Below are 20,020 nucleotides of genomic sequence, written 5' to 3' on the forward strand. Positions count from 1 at the left end.
AATCCTGCCTCAGCCTTCAGAGAAGTGGGATTGCAAGTGTGTACCACAATATCCAGCCTCAACTTCTAGGTTTAAAAAAAAAAACTACTATTAGTTAGGTACTACTTAGTTTGTTTTTATTCTAACTGGCTTTTAATAAAAATATCTAATGTCCAGGTGACCATTCTTTTGAGTATTTTTTTAACTGAGTTATATCTTTATTTCTGCATTTTTTGTTTGTTCTGTTCTTTCAGGCCTTCTCGACAGTGTCATTTCAGTTGTTCTTCATCCTAGCACTTCCGTCCGACTAGCAGCAGCTTGGTGTTTACGCTGTATCGCTGTTGCATTACCTTGCTACCTAACGCCTCTCTTAGATCGCTGCCTTGAACGGCTTACTGTACTAAAGTCTTCACCTGAAGCAGTAACTGGCTTTAGTTTTGCTGTGGCAGCTTTGCTGGGAGCAGTGAGACATTGTCCTTTGGGAATTCCTCATGGAAAGGGCAAGGTAATGGTTTCATCTTTTATATATAATAATAATAATGTTTCAAGTTTTTCCTAAAAACATCATGGTTTTTGTATATTTCCCAGTCAAAACTATGCAAGCCACTTTAATGATTCAATAGCTCAGTTATCATGTAGAAAGAATTTTGAAGTCAACTGAAGAAAAAATTTATGCAATCTAGAACATATAAAATAGGCAAAGAATAGTGCTTGCAAGTTTTTGGAGATTTGTTTGATAGTAAACACATGATAACTTCATACATCTCTGAGAAAATAGATAACTATTATTTCTGTCTTTCTCACTGTCACTTTTATGTCATTGTTGAGTTTTATAGTATGTCCTCCATGGCGTGGGCTCTACAGAACACAATTTTAGAACATCAGAAATTCCACAGAATTTGAGCATTTTCAGTGCCATTGGAATGGAATAAGGTGGTTGCAACTTTAGGAGGTCATATATTATTTAAGTTTATTATTTTAGTTACATTCTGAACTAACACATTTTGTTAAGTAAAGAATCTTCATCGCATATATCTAATTAAACTTATCCTCACATCTCATTAATTCAGTTAAGATTCTCATCTCCACATTGTATTTGAAATATATTGAAATTTCTTAGAGAATGTCTGTTTGTCCTGATTAGACTAAAATGGTTTACTGTGTCCTTATTTTTTTAGTGCCATCCATCAGCTAACTATATTGACTACAGGTAGTCCTAAATTAGTAGTACATTGGTTAGTTATTTTAACACTCTGTGAACCACCAGTGGATCTAATCAATTTAATTTGTCTTTTTACTAATAAAGTTAATTAAAAAGTCACCCGATGGGATAGTCATGCATGTAAGACCAGTTGTTTAAGCAACCTGGCAACAAGACATACAAATTATCCCATTGTAAACATGTCAAAATACACTAATCTTCTTTATGAAGCTTGATACTTGGTTGCATTAGTATTTGGTAACAGAAGTTTCTCAGACATATTACATCTGGTTCTGTTGTTTCTTAAAACTTTTTTTTACTGACATCTTACGAATTTCACTCTATTCGGACACCTCAATAGAAGACTATTTTGACTGCTTTCAACCCTGGTAGTATGTTGCCACTGAAGTATCACAAGTTGTATATCAAATTTTAGAAAGAGCATGCCTATGGTCCAGCACTAAGGAGGCTGAAGGCTTGAGGATCACAATTTTGAAGCCACTTCGGGTTACATAGCAAGTTTAAGGCCAGGCTGGACTGTATGAGACTGTGTCTTAAAAATAAATAAAAAGGGAGATTACTATATGAAAGAAACCTTTCTGATAATAACTGATCAAAAAAGGTAGTTGGTTAACACTAAATATAAGTTAAAATTTTGTACAGCAAAGCCAGGTATGGTGGTGCAGGCCTATAGTCTCAGCCCTCAGGAAGAGGCAGGAGGATCTCCATGAGTTCAAGGCCAGTCTGGACTACATAGCAAGACCCTGCTAATAATAATAGTAATAATCTATACAGCTATGTTTGAAGGCTTACGACATTGCCACTTGTGTTCCACGGAGCAGTATAAATTGCTAAGACTCTAATATACCAGTATTTAACCTTGAAAATTTATTATTTTTATACTTTTTTCCTGTATGATTTATCTGATCGTGTCTACATGAATGCATGAATGACAGTCTTTCATCACTTTATTATATATGAGTTAATTTTTCCAGAGTTTATAATTAGTTGCTGTTATTTGTCCACTAAATTATAAACTGATTTTTATTGCTTTGTTCTTCCATTCATACACAGATTATTATGGCATTAGCAGAGGATTTGCTGTGTTCTGCTGCTCAAAACAGTCGCCTTTCAGCTCAGCGCACACAAGCTGGATGGTTGTTGATCGCTGCTCTTATGACATTAGGTAACAGTGCTGTAGAAGGTTGATATAACTATGAAATACTTTGTTTTCTGAGCAAAAGGATTAGTATATGTTGTTTGTGGATATTAACTTTAATCTGTATCAATTTAAATGTCCACACAAATATTTTCCTGCTAGTGGTCACCTTAAAAAGACATTTACCATCATGCACCTGGCACAGGCCTGTAGTCCTAGCTACTCAAAAAGCTAAGGCAGGTGAGTCATTGAGCCCAGGAGTCTGAGGCCAGCCTGGGCAGTATAGTGAGACCCTGTCTCAAAAAAATAAAAATGACATTTACTTACTGTATTGCTAAAAAAATGTTTTCAGATACCTCATTTGAATTTCATTTCTTTTCCAGATCAATTTATAAGCCTTAAGTATGATAAACTAATTTAATCATTTTTCAGGCTTAAAATGACTTGAATATCTACAAAAATCTTTAACATCTCTCTTTAGAAAAAAACGCTTCCATAGTATAAGGATAGGCAAGAGAACATACCATAGTCTAAAAATCTAGTTTTATAATTATTTTTTAAGAATAGTAATGCCTAGGGGCTGGGGATTTAGCTCAGCAGCACAGCGCCTGCCTGGCAAGTGCAAGGTCATAAGTTCAATTCCTGGTACCGGGAAAAAAAAAAAAAAAAAGATTAGTAACACCTAATAAATGACTTTACAACATTCAAGGGAATAGGGATCATTTAAACTGTATTTATTACAAATCAGTAATTGAGCCCAACATTGTGGCTTGTGCCTATAATCTCAGCTACTAGGGAATGAAGGCAAGAGGTGACAACTTGAAGGCAGCCTGGATAACTTAGTGAGAACTTGCCTCAAGATAAAAACATTTTTAAATGTGCTAGGGATGTAGCTCAGTAGTAGAGAGTACCTTTGGATTGAATCGCAAGTAGTACCACCACCAAAAAAAAAAAAAAAAATCAATTGCTTTATGGTCATGACTATTTATATCCTATAACTTAATTTTATTATTTTATCATAGTTATATTTGAAGTCTCTATTATATGAGTTAACGCTAGGATATGAAATAACTGCTTGGATTTGGTCAGTAAGTCATTTTGGCACCTGGCTATATATGAAGTGCTTTCATTTAAAGGGATCTTAAAGGGCTGGGGATGTAGCTCAGTGGCACAGTGCCTGCCTGGCAAGTACAGGGTCCTGAGTGATTCCCAGTTCTAAAAAAAACAAAAAACTTCAACAGATCTTAAAATAATCATTAATGAGTGAGTACTTTAAGTAATACTGTTTAAGATGATTAAAGAAATTTATTGGACTAGATCAAGTTCAGCTGAGAGGCAAAATCTGGCTTGCTACCTGTTTTTATTTTTTTTAAAATAATACCAAATCAGGTCTTTATTTTAGCAGGGCCTGTGCTCTCGCACAGGAGGGTTACTACTACACAGGACCTACTAGACTAAAACTGAAGAAATAATGCACAGTAGTTTGCACACCTGTTTCAGTAATGGTCAGGGATAAAAGCTTCCTATGAATGTTATAAGGTCTGTGATTCAAGAATTACGTTTTTAATAGTTGTAAAAAAGATGAAAGGAGAATATTTTGTGATGATAAGAATTATATGAAAGTCAGCTACTGTTTCCCTTCATGGTTGCCCGCTCTGTCCTGTAGAGCATACTTATTTTCCTTGGCCCAGACTCACTCTGCAGAACCTGTTTCTTTTCTTGCCTTGTACCAAATACAAAACTTTGCTACCATTAAAATTAAAATTTTTAAATTTTAAGAAAAGAATTATATGAGAGTCAATTTTCTGTGTCTACAAAGTTTGCCTGTGACTGTCAGGTCCTGCAGAAAGATTGAATATGTAATTGCAAGTGTATGGCTTTCTAAGACTCACATACTTTATGACAGAAAACGTTGGCCCCTAGCATAGACCCTTACTTTACAATGTTATTGCTGTAATGTGGGAAGCTTTCATTGGCTGTTTGGTGGGTGTTTCCATGCTTACCATATTGATGCTGTTAGTAAATTAAAGGGGAAATAAACTACTTAGTAAATAAGTAGTTTAATGATAATATTAATAAAAGTTCTTAAAACCAGTGTCATTCCATTTGCAGACAATGGGAGGTACTTTCTCCTTTAACAAAATTAGAGCATCATATTTTATTGTATATTCATAATCACTATAAAAGATCTAAATTTTTGATGAATTTTTAATTACATTTTCTAGGACTTTATTCATTTTTCTTACGAATTTTTCTTTTCCTTTGTTACCTATTTTTTGACTACAGTATATTAGAGTCTTAGTAACTTTCACAAGGGATCAGTGAAGTCTTTAAGCATCATGAGCTCCAATGTAGTTATTATTTCTTTTGATCCTCAAATTGTCTTATTTTTGGTCATTGGGAACTTGGTTCACATGTCCTTTTAACGTGAACCTAAATTCTTTAAAAACAGGCGTGTTTTTGTGGGATAAAATATCCTGGGTGTCATGTTGTACCTTAACTGCCTCCGGCTTGCCATCAGCCATTTCTTCAAGGAACCTTGTTTCATTTGTGAAGGAAATTTTAGCTAACAATCTGAATGCTTTATTAAATACGGTTTCAGGTTTCATATCTCTTCTGTATTTTCATTATTCCCTTTACAATTTATAATTTTTTCATTATTTCAATATGCACTGCACTGTATCAACATAAACTGAAGTAAATCTCATCAAATCCACTGCTTGTGTGTGTGCTGCAAAAGTTAGTAACCTTTTTTGTTACACTTTCCAGTTTACATGATGCCATATAAAACAAGTTGGGTTCACCTACAGATATCTCTGTGTCTTATATAATCTGTGCATGGCTCATGAAGTATGTGTGTTGTTGGCTTTGATACGTGCAGGATTCTTGGATGTGAAAAACTTGTGTATATTTTAACCTTGCAGTTACACTATGCACACTTTTAGTAACTTACTTCATATGCCTCTAAAGTGACATTATCTTAATGCCTCTTTAGGAATAGATGGTATACTGTCCAGTATTAAGCTAGTGAGATATCTTAAGGAGGGTACAAAGGCAAATACTGTACATATGAAACTTTTCTCAATTATGGATATTTTCAATGACTGCACATTAATTTATTGGTATGTGACTAAATTTTGCCCTCAGAATTTTCTGCTCCTATAGTTCATTGTGTACAAGTGGGAATGTGCATGGATAAGTAGTCAGCACACACATAACCCTTTTGCAGTCACTTATCTTTCATTACCTCACTTGTTTCCTTCTTTTATTCCAACTCTGCTGGGTATTTTGTTTTGTTGGTACTCCTTTATCAAGGAAGTAGTGAGTGGGCTGGAGATGTAGATTGTTGGTAGCGCACTTGCCTGTTGCGTGAAGCCCCCGGGCTGCATTCCTGGAAAAAGTAGTGGGCAGCAAACATTGAACATGTTTCGCCTTTTCCTAAAGGCAAAAGATCAAGATTTTCTAAAGACCAAGTCAGAAGATAAATGGACCTGTTATTTTAGCACTCTGAGAGGCTGATGCAAGAAGATTACAAGTTCAAGTGTAGCCTAGGCAATTCATTAAGACCCTGTCTCAAAATATAAAATTAAAAATCATTAGTAGAAAGGCCTTGGGTTCAAGCCCCAATACAAAAAAAAAAAAAAAAAGAAGAAGAAGAAAAATGAGTAAGTTTATAATGTACTAAATTGTATACATTAAAAAATGGACTTGGGATTGCTCTTTCATTTTATTACTAGGCACACCTCTTCCTGTAGAAATAAGTAAAATGTTTGAATGATATTTGCATGTCAAACCTTTTATAAATGCCTACCATGAGCCAAACACTGTTCTGTATATAAACTTGTAAAAGCCTTGGGATACTCTCCTGTGAGGTAGGTGACGTTATTATCTCCATTTATACATGGGAGAACAGAGGCACAAATGAGGTGTTACTCTTTCAGGCTTAGAAAACTAATAAGTGCCCCAGGGCCAGGTTATTACTCAAAGCCATATGCTTCCAAGACCCAGTTTAGGTCTATGCTTTATTGTTGTAGTACAGAAGGAAGATCTGGGGTCAACGCTAATGTGGGAATGAGAAAAGGGGAGTAGTCATTTATAGGAGAATTTCAGGTAGCCCCAGAATATTACTGGTTGAGAAAAGCTGTGGGTTTTAATTTTTATGTTTCTTTCTCAGGTTTTTTCTCTTTTAAAATTGCTAATGTTATTACTGTACATTGCCTTTAATTATTGGGATTTTTTTATTCATACTCAGTTTAGTAGTGTTGCTCTCAAGTATTTCATGTCTGATTCCTTTGGGCGGGAGGTTGTTTTGGTTTGGTTTTTGGCTTTTTGAGACAGGGTCTCGCATTATAGTTCAGACTGGCCTTGAACTCACTGTGTAGCCCAGCCTGGCCTAAAATTCATGGCAGTCCTGCCTCAACCACCAAGTGCTGGTACTATAAGCATGCACCACCGTACCTGGCCATATCTGATTCTTGACCTGAGTAAGTTGCTGTTAGAAGTTAATATATGAGACTAGGGATGCAGCTCAGTAATAGAGTGTATGCTTATCATGTGTGAGCCCCTAGATTCAATCTCAATACCAAAAATAGTGCCATTATTCTGAAGATCAGGGATATGTTATTTGCGCTTGTATCTTCCATTAATGTAGTATATTATAGATCCTTCCAAAAACTTCAAAGGGCATGCTGTCATTTGGATCTGACAAATGCTTGGAGACAAGTAGTGCAGGTGGTACCAGGTTTATTTTATACGTATAATAAACTGAGTCTCAGCAGTAGTGAAAGAGTTTACACAGAGCCCGAGGTTTATCATTTGTTCCTTGTTACTCCTTTCTGTCTCCAGTACCTTCTCATAGTAATTCATTCAGTAGTGGATTCACTTGGAATGGGAAAGTAAGAAAAACTATTACAGTAGTAAATTAAAATATGTTTTGGGTTTTTGTTTGTTTCTTTGGGTGTTTTGTTGAGTTGGAGTTTCAGTGTGTACCCTAGGCTCGCTTCAAATTTGAGATCCTCTTGTCTCAGTCTTGAGTTCTTGGATTAAAGGCCTGTGCTAGCATGTCTGGCTAAAATATATTTAAGAGGGAAATTCTTGTTTAATAGTAGAATTTTAAAGAGTAGCCTCTTCGAATTGTTTTGTAGTCACAAGCTGAATAATTTTCAGGTCCTGCAGTTGTCAGTCATCACCTTGCTCGAGTTCTGCTGTTGTGGAAGTGTGTCTTCCCAGCATCTCCTAAAGATCTGGAAACAGAAAAGAGCCGAGGAGATTCATTTACATGGCAAGTCACCCTGGAGGGACGAGCTGGTGCACTCAGTGGTAGGTTCAGTTCAGTCTGTTATCTCCCTTTCCTTTGGCTTTTTCTCTATCCTTTGCTGTACATGTACTGTATATGTCACTTAATTTGGGGAGGAGGAAATCTGCCTCAAATGATTTTTGTAACTGAACAAAATAGATTGGTTGATGATGGTAACTGCAGAATAAACTAATACACCAAATTTGAGAGTTCTAATCTTTAGGCTAATGCATGATGCAATCTAGTAGAAAACTGTCAAGATTGCTTTCTTTGTCTTTTTAAAAAATTTTTTTATTTTAAAGAAAAAAGACAAAAAATGAAATTCCAAAACAATATAATGGGGGGTAAAAATGGTTAATATATTGCGTATTGTTATCTTTAAATTAGTTACTCAGAGTACAGGATATCAGCATTCAATTGTTCAAACAATATTAGCACAAACCTGTCTTTTCAATGAACTAAGAGAAATTAGTATAACTATTTTAACTATATTTTATATACTTTTTTCCTTTTGCTTTTCCTTTCCTTCTTTTCTCGAGTCCCCCAACCCAGTTTCTCTTTCCTTTTGAACTTCCTTCCCAATTTTCAGTGTTTTCTTTATCTTAAATAGATCTCAATTCCTCTTTTTATAGATAGTAGGATTTGATTTAAATAACACTAACGAGGCTGGGGATATAGCTCAGTGGCATAAGCGCCTTCCTGGCAAGCACAAGGTCATGAGTTCAGGCTCAGGTACTGCAAAAAAAAAAACAAATAACACTAACGAAGTATAGTTTCCATTGAGTCTGTACATCTATGAAAATTGTACTTCTTTACAATAGTTAATGTAGACTGTTGAAAATATTCCACCATGCTAATTTTAACTAATAATGAGTTCAAAGCCTGCCTGAATTACATAGCAAGACTCTGTCTAAAGAAAAAAAAAGTGAAAACTCAATTGTGAGTGTCATCTTGAAATTCATACATGAAGTAACTCCAGATAGAAGGTTTTTGGTTTCATAACAGTTTTAAATCCTAACATGCTGACAAGTCAACAAGGTTGTATAGAACTAGTATAAAACTGACAGATTTTTTTTTTTTTTTTTTTCTGAGACAGGGTCTTGCTATGCAGTTCAGGCTGGCCTTGAGCTCACTTTGTAGCCCAGGCTGGTCTTGCACTCACGACGATCTTCCTGCCTCAGCCTCCCTAGTGCTGGGATTACAGGTGTGCGCCACCACACCCAGCTAAAACTGACAGATTTGAAAGTTTAAGCTAATTTGTTTCTTAAACTCTGTGTTCAAAGGCTGAATAAAATCCCAGAAGACAGCATTCTCTTAGTTTAGTTATTGATCCCTTTTAGTAATCATAGAAAAGTTTTTTGTTGTTTTTTTTGTTGTTGATGTTTTCCTTTTAATCATTAGGGACAGAAGGCACTAGCTTCTTTTTATACTAGACTTCCTAGAATTGTTTTTTGGTTCTGGTACATTTCTTTATTTTCTAATAAAAATACAAATGCTGTACCATAATCAAATGCTCTTTTCCTGGTTGCTCTCAGTATGCTGAATATTAGTATGTTTTCTTTTTCAGCTATCAAGAGCTTTGTTTCCCACTGTGGTGATCTCCTTTCTGAAGAAGTAATTCAGCATCTTCTTCCACCAATTCCTTGTGCTGTGGATTTGTTAACTCAGTAAGCATTATCTTTTTCAACTGATAAAATTTTCTAAGAGCAATGAGTTACCCTTTGATTATGTAATATCCCTTGAATGCACTGACAGAGCAAGTATCTATGGTTGATTCATAATTTTCTTTTTGCAAAGGAAGGCAATCATTTAGTTGTGTGTTTTGTTTTTTTTTTTAAGGTTAGGATCTTGAAAGAAAAATACATATGAAAAGGGAAGGAAAGTTGTTTGGTGAATAATGTACTTTTCTTACAGGCAGATTTAACAAGAAATTAAATATTAACCCTGTTAACCTTTTCAGGTAGGCATTTTATTGGTTTGTTACTGCTGTTCTGTGTGCGTCAGAACCAGATGCTTGTTAACAGTTTCAGTTTTTTGTTTGCTTGTATTTTTCTTAAGTTTGAGTTATACATACATGATAGAAATAGAGAAAAACCAATAAATATCATGAATACTTATAACTTCCAAATTAATAAAACATGTAGAGAAACTCTTCTCCCAAAATGTTTAATGATATTGTACATATATAAAAATACATTAAAATATGGCTTATAAAGCATAATAATAAAGTGAACTCCTGTGAATCCAGCATATGAGGTGTGATCAAAAGACCTTGGTTTACAAACTTAAATTTGTTTTTGATTTTGGGGAAGATCACCATGCTCGTATTTATTACCCAATGCAGAATTTGCAAACAGAAGCAAAATTTTGCCAAATGCCTTGTTTGTGAACTGAATTTTTTGCAAACAGATGCATTCGTGAATTACTATATATGGTAACCATTAAATTCTTAACGTTTATTACAATAAAAGACACATTGTCGTTAACCCTCCTCAAAATACTCACCTGTGCTGCAAACACTGTCATCATTCCTGCCAGTTGTTTGACGCAGCTCTGGAAGCCCTTGTTTGTATCTTTACACAGTGCAATCAAAAATTTGAATGCTGCTGCCAAGTGCTACCCAACACATAGGCAGTCTTGTAAAAACATGGTACATCATCGTCCACATATTACTGGATCTGGTATCATGCAACTTCTGGCTCTTCCCCAGAGTCAGAATAACCACAGAAGGTTAAATGTTTTGAATTAATTCAGGATGTCAAGGCAACCATGATAGTGCAGTTAAAGAGGCCTTCCAGAACAGCTTCAGAAAGTGGCGAGAATGATGGGATCAGTGTGTTCCAGCAGGGTGGAATGTTTTGAGGGGGATTAGTGGCAATATGACAAATTTTAAACACATTCACCGTAATTTTCAGTCATCCTTGTAAGTAGAACAAAGGCTATAAATGCTCCTATAAAGTGCCAGATAGTAAATATTTTAGAGCCTTTGTAGGCTACAGGGTTTATGTTACAATTGCTAGACTGTCATTGTAACTCAAAAGTAGGCATAGCTACTGAATGGCTGTGTGCATTAACACTAGACATATCTTTAACCTATTTATCTTTTAGGTTGTCATTCTTTCGCCATTCATCAAATAGTAAAACATCTATTTTTTTTGATTCACAGGCATTCTTGATTTAAATGTCAGGGGTATCAGTCTTTTACTTTTTTGGTCTGTACATTTTGTCTTTTGGTTTTAAAAGCTTTACTGCAAAGTTACATTTTCTTATATTTCTGTCTGAAATGTTTCAAGTTTTATCTTTGATATTTAAGTCTTTAATCCATCTGGAACTGATTTTTCTCTTTGGAGTGAGGAAGAGATCTGTCTTAGTTTGTGCTGCCACAGTAAAATAAACTAGATGATTTATAATGATCAGAATTTATTTCTCACAGTTCTGAAAGCTAGGAGTCCAAGATCAAGATCTTAGTGTACAGTGAGAGCCTGGTCTCTGCTTCCAAGAAGGCACCTTATTACTATATCCTCTGGAGAGGACAGATACTGTGTCCTACATGGCAGGAAGGACAGAGTGCAAAAAGAACCCAGACTTCCCCTTTCAAACCTTTTGTAAAGACATTAATCTCTTTGTTGCCATTATTGAATAACTGTGGTATGTATAATGTGTTTATTACTTCTATAGTTGGTCTGATATCCAGCCACCTTGCTAAGTTCTGTTAAACATAACTTCTGCTGCTGCATTTTCCTCTACAGTACCTCATTCATATTCTGTCTCTCTCCCCTTATGTTCTAGCTAGATAACTGACTTTAAAACTGAATAGAAGCTGGTTGCAATGGTATATGCCTATATTGTCCCACCTACTGAGGAGACTGTGACAGAAGGATCACTTGAGGCTAGTTGGTGGGCAATGTGGTGAGACCCTCTATTTTAAACAAACAGGGAAGAAAGAGAGAGGTGGTTAAAGAGGAAAAAGGAATGCTTCTTATATTTAATAAAAATTATGCTTGCTATATACTTTTAGTAGATTACCTTTATTAAGCTAAGAGAATAATCTTACATTTACCATATTTTTATCATGAGTAGATTTTGATTTTTATGAAATAGTTTAATCCAATAAACTTTAATGCAAGAAAGTCTTGATCAAATTTTTAATTGGTTGCATTCTTTAAATAAACAGCTTGGAAATGCTACCTTTTTTTTAATAAACTTGGGAATTTCTATGTAAATTCAATAGTGGGACAGTTCTAAAATTTTCATGAATTGTCCTCATCAAGTTTTTAATCAGTTATATTATTATCATTAGAATCATATGAATAATGGGGCATGGTGGCACATGCCTGTAATCCCAGCACTTGGAAGGCTGAGGCAGGAGGATTGCCATGAGTTTGAGGCCAGCCTGGGCTACATAGTGAACACAAGTGAAGTGAAGGCCAGCCTGAACTACACAGCAAAACCCTGTCTCAAAAAAAAAAAAGAGAAGATGAATAAGTATTTCATCAAGTTCCATGGGAGCATTTGTATAAGACTGGAGTTACCTGTCACAGTCATCTGTCTTACTATAAAACAGTCAAGAGTTGGTTTTTTTGTGTGTAGGGGAAGACCTTCATTTATAACTACCTGTTTCATTTCTTTGGTCGTTTTTCTTTTAGTTTACAAGTAGTTTTATTTCATATCAGTAATTTGTATATGAAACAAGTATTTGGATGTGTAAAAAACAAGTATAGAGAAGGGACAGTTTCCATCTAAGTTTATAATTTAGTGGAAATGCTTAAAAACATAACCAGTATGGTATACAAAACATTTTTCAGAGGTTCACTGGTATACTATATATACTATACTATATATACTATATATATACTATATATACTATATATACTATATATACTATACCCTGATCCTGATGCTACTGAATATAACAAAAAGTAGCAAAGTTCCCAACGCTTCATAATCCTCTAATCTTCAAAGTGACGTATATTCATTCAGTCAGTCTGCTTATGTGTAGAAAGCACTGTGAGAGGCAATTTGAAGACAGCGGCATGATTTAGATACAGTCTCTGTCTTCCAGGAATGAGGAAACAGCTGACAAAGCAAGGTGCGAAAGAATTATCAGTAGAGGGCTGCAGAGAACACTTGGAGGACAGTTACTATGCCCTGGGACTTGGAGGGACGTCACAGGAGAGTGGCACTTGAGTATAAAAGTGAATAGTACTAAATGGTAGAGACAGAGAGAAGGGCATCTGAGAGAGCAGTGAGAATCAAAGTAGAGAGGCATGAAAATAATGCTGTGGAAATACTAAGCAGACTGGTGCGGCTGGAGCTGGGAATCAAAAAAGGGCACTAGGAAGTTAAGATACAGCTGGTATGTGGAGGATCTCTAATGCCTGTATTAAACCTACTAATTCTGGTCAGCTAACAGTAGGTGCCAGTAGAGATTCAAAAGGAAGAGAAAAAACCAGAGACTATATATATTCAGTATCAAATACGTAACTTCTGAAGTGAATATCTGGCTAAGGAGTAATTAAGTAGGACAGAAAGAATAGGTTGTTAAATTAGGACACCCAAGATTTAGGGGGAGCAGGTAGTCTTGTGTGGGGATATATTGATACACTTCAACTAGGCAGCTCTGCTTTGCTCTTTGTTTCTCAAAGTAACTATTGCTTCTTTTTGATCAAACCAAGTCTCTGTTACGTACCTGCGGAGCCCCCTGTACTTTTTCTTTGTACTGTGTGATAGGTTTTATAATTATACTGTATGCTCACTTGCACGTGATGAGTGTGAATGGCTTGCGTTGGTCTCTAAGCTCTGTGAGAATAGGGGTCGTGTTTTTACTTTCCCTGCCTTTTTTCTGTAGATTACCCATTGTGCCTGGCCCAGAGGAGGGACTGAAATATTCAACAAGTCAGTGAATGAATGAAATACTGGAATGGGCACACTGTGTTGAAGGATGACAAGGCATAATGCTTTAATTTTTAATTTTTTTTGGTTTCAGAGGTTCCTCCATACACACACTCTTTTTTATATTGGTTATACAAGTTAATGGGCTTCATTTTGGAAGATTTCTGTGTGCATATAACATTAATCACTTTCGTCTCCCTTGTCCCACATTGCAAGTTTCACATTTTGGGGAGGATTTCAATGTGTAAAATACTTTTTGCTTATATCTTTCACCTCTTTACCTCCCATAACAGACCCTCCACCTCCTTTTCCCTTCATCTTGTCTAGCACTAGTGTCCCTTCTATTTTCTTGGCATTGTTTTTGGAGTCTACATATTAAGGGGAATATGTGCTGTTTGTGTTTGTGAGTCTGGCTTATTTCACTCGGTATGGTCTCCAGATCCATCCCTTTTCTTCAAAATGCAGTTTCGTTCTTCTTTATCACTGAATAATCTCTTTATCTTAATCTTCTTTATCACTGAATAATACTCCATTGTGTATATGTACAACATTTTCTTTATGTATGAGGCTTGTCCCATATCTCTGCTATTGTAAATTGTACCACAGTAAACATCCGTATATGGGTATCTCTCTAGTATGCTGACGTCAGTTGCTTTGGGATATGCTAAGGAGTGGTATAGTTGGATCAAATGGTAGCTCTATGTTTAATATTTTGAAGAAACATCATACTGATTTATGTAGTCGCTATACTAATTTACATTCCCACCAGGAGTGCTGAAAGATTCCCTTTTCCCCATATTCTCACCAGCATTTGTTGTTTCTGGTTTTGTTTTTGTTTTTATGTACTCTTGGTAATAGCCATTGTGAATGGGGTGTAATATAGGATGCCAGTGTAGTCTTGATTTGCATTTCCACAATGGCTAAAGATGTTACACATTTTTTCATATATTAATTAGCCATTTGCTTTATTTGAGAAGTATCTGTTCAGTTCATTTGCCCATTTATTGATTGGGCTCTTCGATTTTTTTGGTGTTAAATTTTTTTAGTTCCTACGAGGTGGTGCTGCACATCTGTAATCTCAGCACTTGGGAGGCTGAGGCAGGGGAAATCACTGCGTTTGCATCCACCCTGGACTACATAGTGAGTTGAAGACCACCCTGAACTACATAGTAAGACCCTGTCTCAAAAAAATAAACTTTGAGGTTCTTGTATATTCTAGATAACGATCCATTGTAGGAAGAGTAGCTGGTAAAGATTTTCTCCCAGTCACTTGGTTAGTTGTTTACCTTGCTGACAGAAACTTTGTGTTTGAGCTCTGTTTGTTGATTCTTGCTAGTATTTCTTTTGCTGCTAGGCTTGATTATATGGCTTTAAGTGTTTATGTTTTCTTTTAGCAGTTTCAAAGTTTCAGGTCTTATACCTAGGCCTTTGACCCATTTTAAATTGACTTTGTATAGGGTGAGGCATTTAGTTTCAAGGTGAATATACAGCACCATTTGTTAAAGAGGCTGTCTTTTCTCCAACATATATTTGGGCTTCTTTGTGCAAAATTGAATGGTTATACTTGCATAGGTTTGTTTTTGTGTCCTGTGTTCTGTTTCATCTTTGGCTTGCAGGAAGGGAGGATGAAAAGGAAGGTGGTAATTGTTTGGAAGGAGAGAGCCACTGTCAGTAGCACTGTGCCTACCTGGCAAGCATGAGGTCCTGAGTTCGATTCCTGGTTCCAAAAAAGAGTTGGAAGAAGAGTCCTCTTCCATGAGAACACCAGGAATCTGGCTCTCTGGTGTCCTTTCTCTCCTTGGGAGAGTCTGCAGCCCACAAGGACCTGCTTCTGGCTCACTAGGTCTCAAGTTTTTCAGAACTAAAAACTGATGTAAAGTTCCTGTTTCTGTCTTTCCTTTAACACTGCTCTGGAGTGTGACATGACACTGTCATTAAGCAAGTGAGTGCAACTATTGGCCTTTTCTCTGTCCGGACGGGTCTTCTCTACAAATGTTTGTGGCTCTCCCTGTTTTTTCAGGATTTCCTTTATTGTAAAAGAAGAACTTTGCTTCCCTGATTGTTGATACTCCCCACTCGTCTTCAGAAAGCTCCACAGCTGCCATTTTCTGTTGCTCAGGCAGAAGTTGCTAAAGTTCCGCTGTGGACAATTCCTCTGAGTGTTCCTCCTCCACCAGTGCCTCAGCATCACCGCTGTCTCCCTGAAAGCTATGGACTCTGCTATAGTGACAGTATCATCAACCACAGGGTGATTTGAAGGCTAAGGCTCCTCTACATAGTATTCAAAGTCCTACTCCTGTATAATTGTAGGCCACACTTTCTTCCAAGCAGAACTCAGGGCCCTTAGATACTGGCCCAGGATTTCTCAGTTAACCCCACACAGGAAAGGATGTTGGTTTGTTTTTTCATTTTGTTTTGTTTTGTTTTTTGGGACAGGGTCTCACTATGTAATGCAGGCTGGCCCTGAACTCTATTACAGAGTCCCAGATGGCCTCGAGTTCAATGGTGATTCTCCTGCCTCAGCTTTTCAAGCTAGGATTACAGGTGTGCACCACCACAGCTGACTAGGACAGGATGTTGTAATGTTCCTTCCAGAACTTTTAAAGGACGAAGTCTATATCTGAGACCATCTAGAAGCAGTTCAAGAACAGTTCCTTGATAGGTAGCTTCTTAAACTTAACTATAACCTGCTGGTCCATAGGCTGCAGTAGAGTTGTTTTAGGTGGGAGAAACAGCTGAGAACCGTGGGAATTCTTCAGCCAAATCTCATGGGTGAGCAGGGGCATTGTCCATGATGAAGAGAGCCTTGAGTGGTAAACCTTTGTCCTCTAGGTATTTCTTATTTTTTTTTTCCTCTAGGTATTTCTTAACAGTAGGACAGAAAGCCTCCTTTATCCACTCAAGAAAAAGTACTCTAGTTGTTTGTTTGTTTCTTGGGGGAGTTTTTTGATGTAGGGTTTCACTATGCACATCAGGCTGGCCTTGAACTTACAGCAGTTCTCCTGCCTCAGCCTCCTGAGTGCTGGGATTATAGGCGTGCATCACCAGGCCAGACTGAAAGAGTACTCGTTACCCAGGCTTTTGCGTTAGATCTGCACATGACCCCTACCCTGCTCTTCACAAGTTTATGTTTTGTGAACACTCAAGGAGTCTCAGAGTGATAAACCAAGGTCACCACTTGCATTGGCACATTACAATAAGCTTAGCCTAGCCTTCATAGGCTTATGGCCTGGTATTTTCTTTTCTTCCTGGGTAATTATGTTCTCTTGGGCATTTTCTTTTACAAAAGACCAGTTTTATCACAGTTGAAAACTTGATGAGAGCAAAAACCATTTCTCTTTGTCATCATTTTGAAGTAGTATATGTAGTTTTCGGCAGCCCTTTCATCAGCACTGGCTGCTTCATGCCTAGTTGCACTTTGAACCCCAGTTCTCACTTTAAAATTGTGAAACCAGCCTTTACTGGCATGAACTGTTTCACCATTATCATTTGTGGATGGATTACCCTTTGCAAGCTCTACATTTATAGCCCTAGCTTTTTCACAAATTACAATCTCAAGCTATAACCTGCCATCTGCTGTTTATCCACAGTAATAATAGCCTGTCTACCTCATCTAACATTGTTGATCGAGACTTACTGATTTGAATAACACCTTTAGCAACACAGCTTCCTTTGGGGCTGGGGATTTAGCTCAGCGGCAAAGCGCCTGCCTGGCAAGCGCAAGGTTGTGAGTTCCGTTCCTGGTACCGGAGAAAAACCAAAAAAAAAAAAAAAAAAAACACAGCTTCCTTATACAAATCTTTACTTTATAAGATTGTCAAGATGGTAGATTTAGACATGCTGTACATATTAGTGAGGTCGGTCACACAAGTACTACTGTCATATTTTGCCACAATTTCCTTTTAGATTGTGATTGCTTTCTTTACCTTCCCTTCCTTCCTTGGCTCCTTTTCTGCCTTTTGGGGGACCATTTTGATAGCAGGAATTTTATAAACCACTGACCAAAATCCCATTCACAGACATGTGCATCTGGGCTCAAACTAACACTTATATATACTTTTCTGGCATCAGAATTCTTTGTTTACAACTGCACAAGCAGCCAGCATTCAGGTTATAACTTACGACTTTGGTCATAAGTGAAACCTAAAATTCCGGTCATAACCCAAGTTCTGAGGCTGCCCATAACTCAAGGGTCCACTGTTGTCCCTAATAATCCTCTGAATTCTATGGTGTCTGTTGTAACATTGTCTTTTTCATCTCTATTGATTTGGGCCTTCTCTCTTTCCTTTTGGTTAGTTTAGCTAAGAGTTTTTCAATCTTGTTTAGCTTGTGAGGTGAAGAGCCTCTTGTTTGACCCTGCCTGTTTGGACTTCTAAATGCCTCCTGTACCCTGTATCTTTCCCAAGGTTTGAGAAGTTTTTTATTATTATTTTATTTATACCTATGTTTGTTAAAGAGATTTACTTGTAGCTTTCTTTTCTAGTTGAGTCCTTGTCTGGTTTTGGAATAAAGGTAATGTTAGCTTTGAGGGGTGACTTTGGCATACTCCTTCCCTTTCAATTTTATTAGTTTGAAGAGTATTGATGTTAGGTTTTCCCCTAGATTCTTGTAGAATTCAGTGGTAGCCATCAGGTCCTGGGATTAGTTGGTAAATTTTTTTATTACTGCCTCAATTTTATTGCCTATATTGGGTTATTCAGGGTTTTATGTCTTCTACTTCTGTTTTGATGATTCATGTATGTCTAGGATGTATAGCTAATGTATGTGTCAACTTGTTCAATATTTGTACATTGTCATATAGCCCACATACATAGAGTATATTTTTTCTTTTCTCTTAAGACTTTCTTCAATACTGAAGTCATATGGAAATCCCTTGAAAACACCATCAGTGGTTTATAGACAAAGACTGTATGAACTATTGATTTTATTACCTCCTGAAACCTATGAAGGTATGTGCTTTAAACCAAAATATTTTATTGTTTGTGGCTGTTCTATAGTTGCATGAATAGATTATGGCATTTATTTATTGGGGGGGTTGTTTTTGTTGTGGGTTATTTTTTTTAAACAGGGTCTCACTGTGTAGTTCAGGTTGACCTTGAACTCATGGTAATCTTCCCGCCTCAGCCTCCTTTGTACTGTGATTACAGGCATGCAATACCATGCCTGGCCATAATATTTATTTACCACCTTATTTCTAGGAGGTTTAGGCAATCAAGTCTGCTTCTGTGTTTAGAATTTTTATAGTAAGTAAAATAGATTTTTATAAAACCTTCTTCTTTATAGCTTGCTTTCTTCACTGTTCTGAGAAAAAAGTCTAAAATTCTTTTTTGTGAGGGAGAATGAGTCACAAACACTGACTTTGATTTTACTCTAGAGTTTATACAGAATGTATAATGTAAATCTATTACAAATTTGAGTCAGGCATGGTGATGCACACCTGTAGTCCTAGTACTTGGGAGGTTGAGGCAGGAGGATCACCATGAGTTCAAGGCCAGCCTACACTACATAGTGAGACCCTGTCTCATAAAAAACAAAAACCAAATTCGGCTAGCCCTAATTTCCTTCTGGAGTGATTACCTATAGTGATCATTCCTTTCCATTATTCGTAACTCTGCCAAGAAAAACGTTTAATATTGCTTGGTGGTGCATGCCTGTAATCCTAGCACTTGGGGACTGAGGCGAGAGGACTGCTGTGAGTTTGAGACCAGCCTCAACTACTTAGTGTATTCAAGGCCAACCCGAACTACATAACAAGACCTTCTCTCCAAAGAAAAGAAAAAAAAATTGTCTTCCATGGGAACTTCTATTTTTTTTAGTATTGACAATTTTCAGGCTACCTATTAAACTGAATGTTACTTAAAATATTTTTCTTGTAAAAGTACTACATTTATTTGCTGAAGCAAGTCACACGAATAAGCTGCTGTAGTCTCAAGAACACTGGGTGCTGGAGGGAAGCCAGGTGAATAAGCTGTTAGGCAGAGGGGTTTCACGTGACATTCACCCTCCCAGAATAGATATATAAATAACTGTGTGTGCTGCAGTTGTTGGGGCCCTTCTTCTCCTCTTCCTCCTCCTCCTCCTTCTTCCTTCCTTCTTACTACTCCCATCAGGAGAGAGGGCTCCATCTGGCCTGTTTTCTGTATGAAAGAAAAGTACTACATTTACGTGCTTATGTCTTTCTGCAAATAAATCCAGTATAATATATACCATTTCAATTCAAAGTATTAACCTATAGTTTGTGTCTTGGCCCTTATCATTATATGAGTTGTATTGTACCCACTGATGTTTTTACTGGTTCACAGAGGTACTTATAAAATGTTCACTATAAAGTAAGCATTTAGTATATGTATTTCTAAAGAACTGAAACAAAAAATTAATGCAGTGCTGTTTCTCAGAAACGATCAAAAGAATCATTTCTAGATGCTGGACAATGCTAGAAATTGTATGTGACGTATATCATTTATATATTGATCCGATTATATTTTCCTGACTT

The 20,020-nt window shown here is 36.7% G+C and overlaps 1 protein-coding gene across 6 annotated transcripts in view; it reads left to right on the forward strand.

The window, feature by feature from the left end:
- Nucleotides 1-20,020, forward strand: part of Heatr5a (HEAT repeat containing 5A) — a 104,703-nt gene that overhangs the window by 21,637 nt on the left and 63,046 nt on the right. For all 6 annotated transcript variants that reach the window (XM_013510379.1, XM_013510381.1, XM_005376957.2 and 3 more), the window contains exons 9-13: nucleotides 234-484; nucleotides 2,255-2,366; nucleotides 7,506-7,658; nucleotides 9,203-9,302; nucleotides 18,367-18,476. In XM_013510379.1, coding sequence (XP_013365833.1) covers nucleotides 234-484; nucleotides 2,255-2,366; nucleotides 7,506-7,658; nucleotides 9,203-9,302; nucleotides 18,367-18,476 — 726 coding nt within the window. The remainder of the gene's footprint in view (nucleotides 1-233; nucleotides 485-2,254; nucleotides 2,367-7,505; nucleotides 7,659-9,202; nucleotides 9,303-18,366; nucleotides 18,477-20,020) is intronic.

The sequence above is a fragment of the Chinchilla lanigera genome, unplaced genomic scaffold (assembly GCF_000276665.1).
Source record: "Chinchilla lanigera isolate Chin_1 unplaced genomic scaffold, ChiLan1.0 scaffold00008, whole genome shotgun sequence".
In the NCBI taxonomy this organism is placed as follows: Eukaryota; Metazoa; Chordata; class Mammalia; order Rodentia; family Chinchillidae; genus Chinchilla; species Chinchilla lanigera.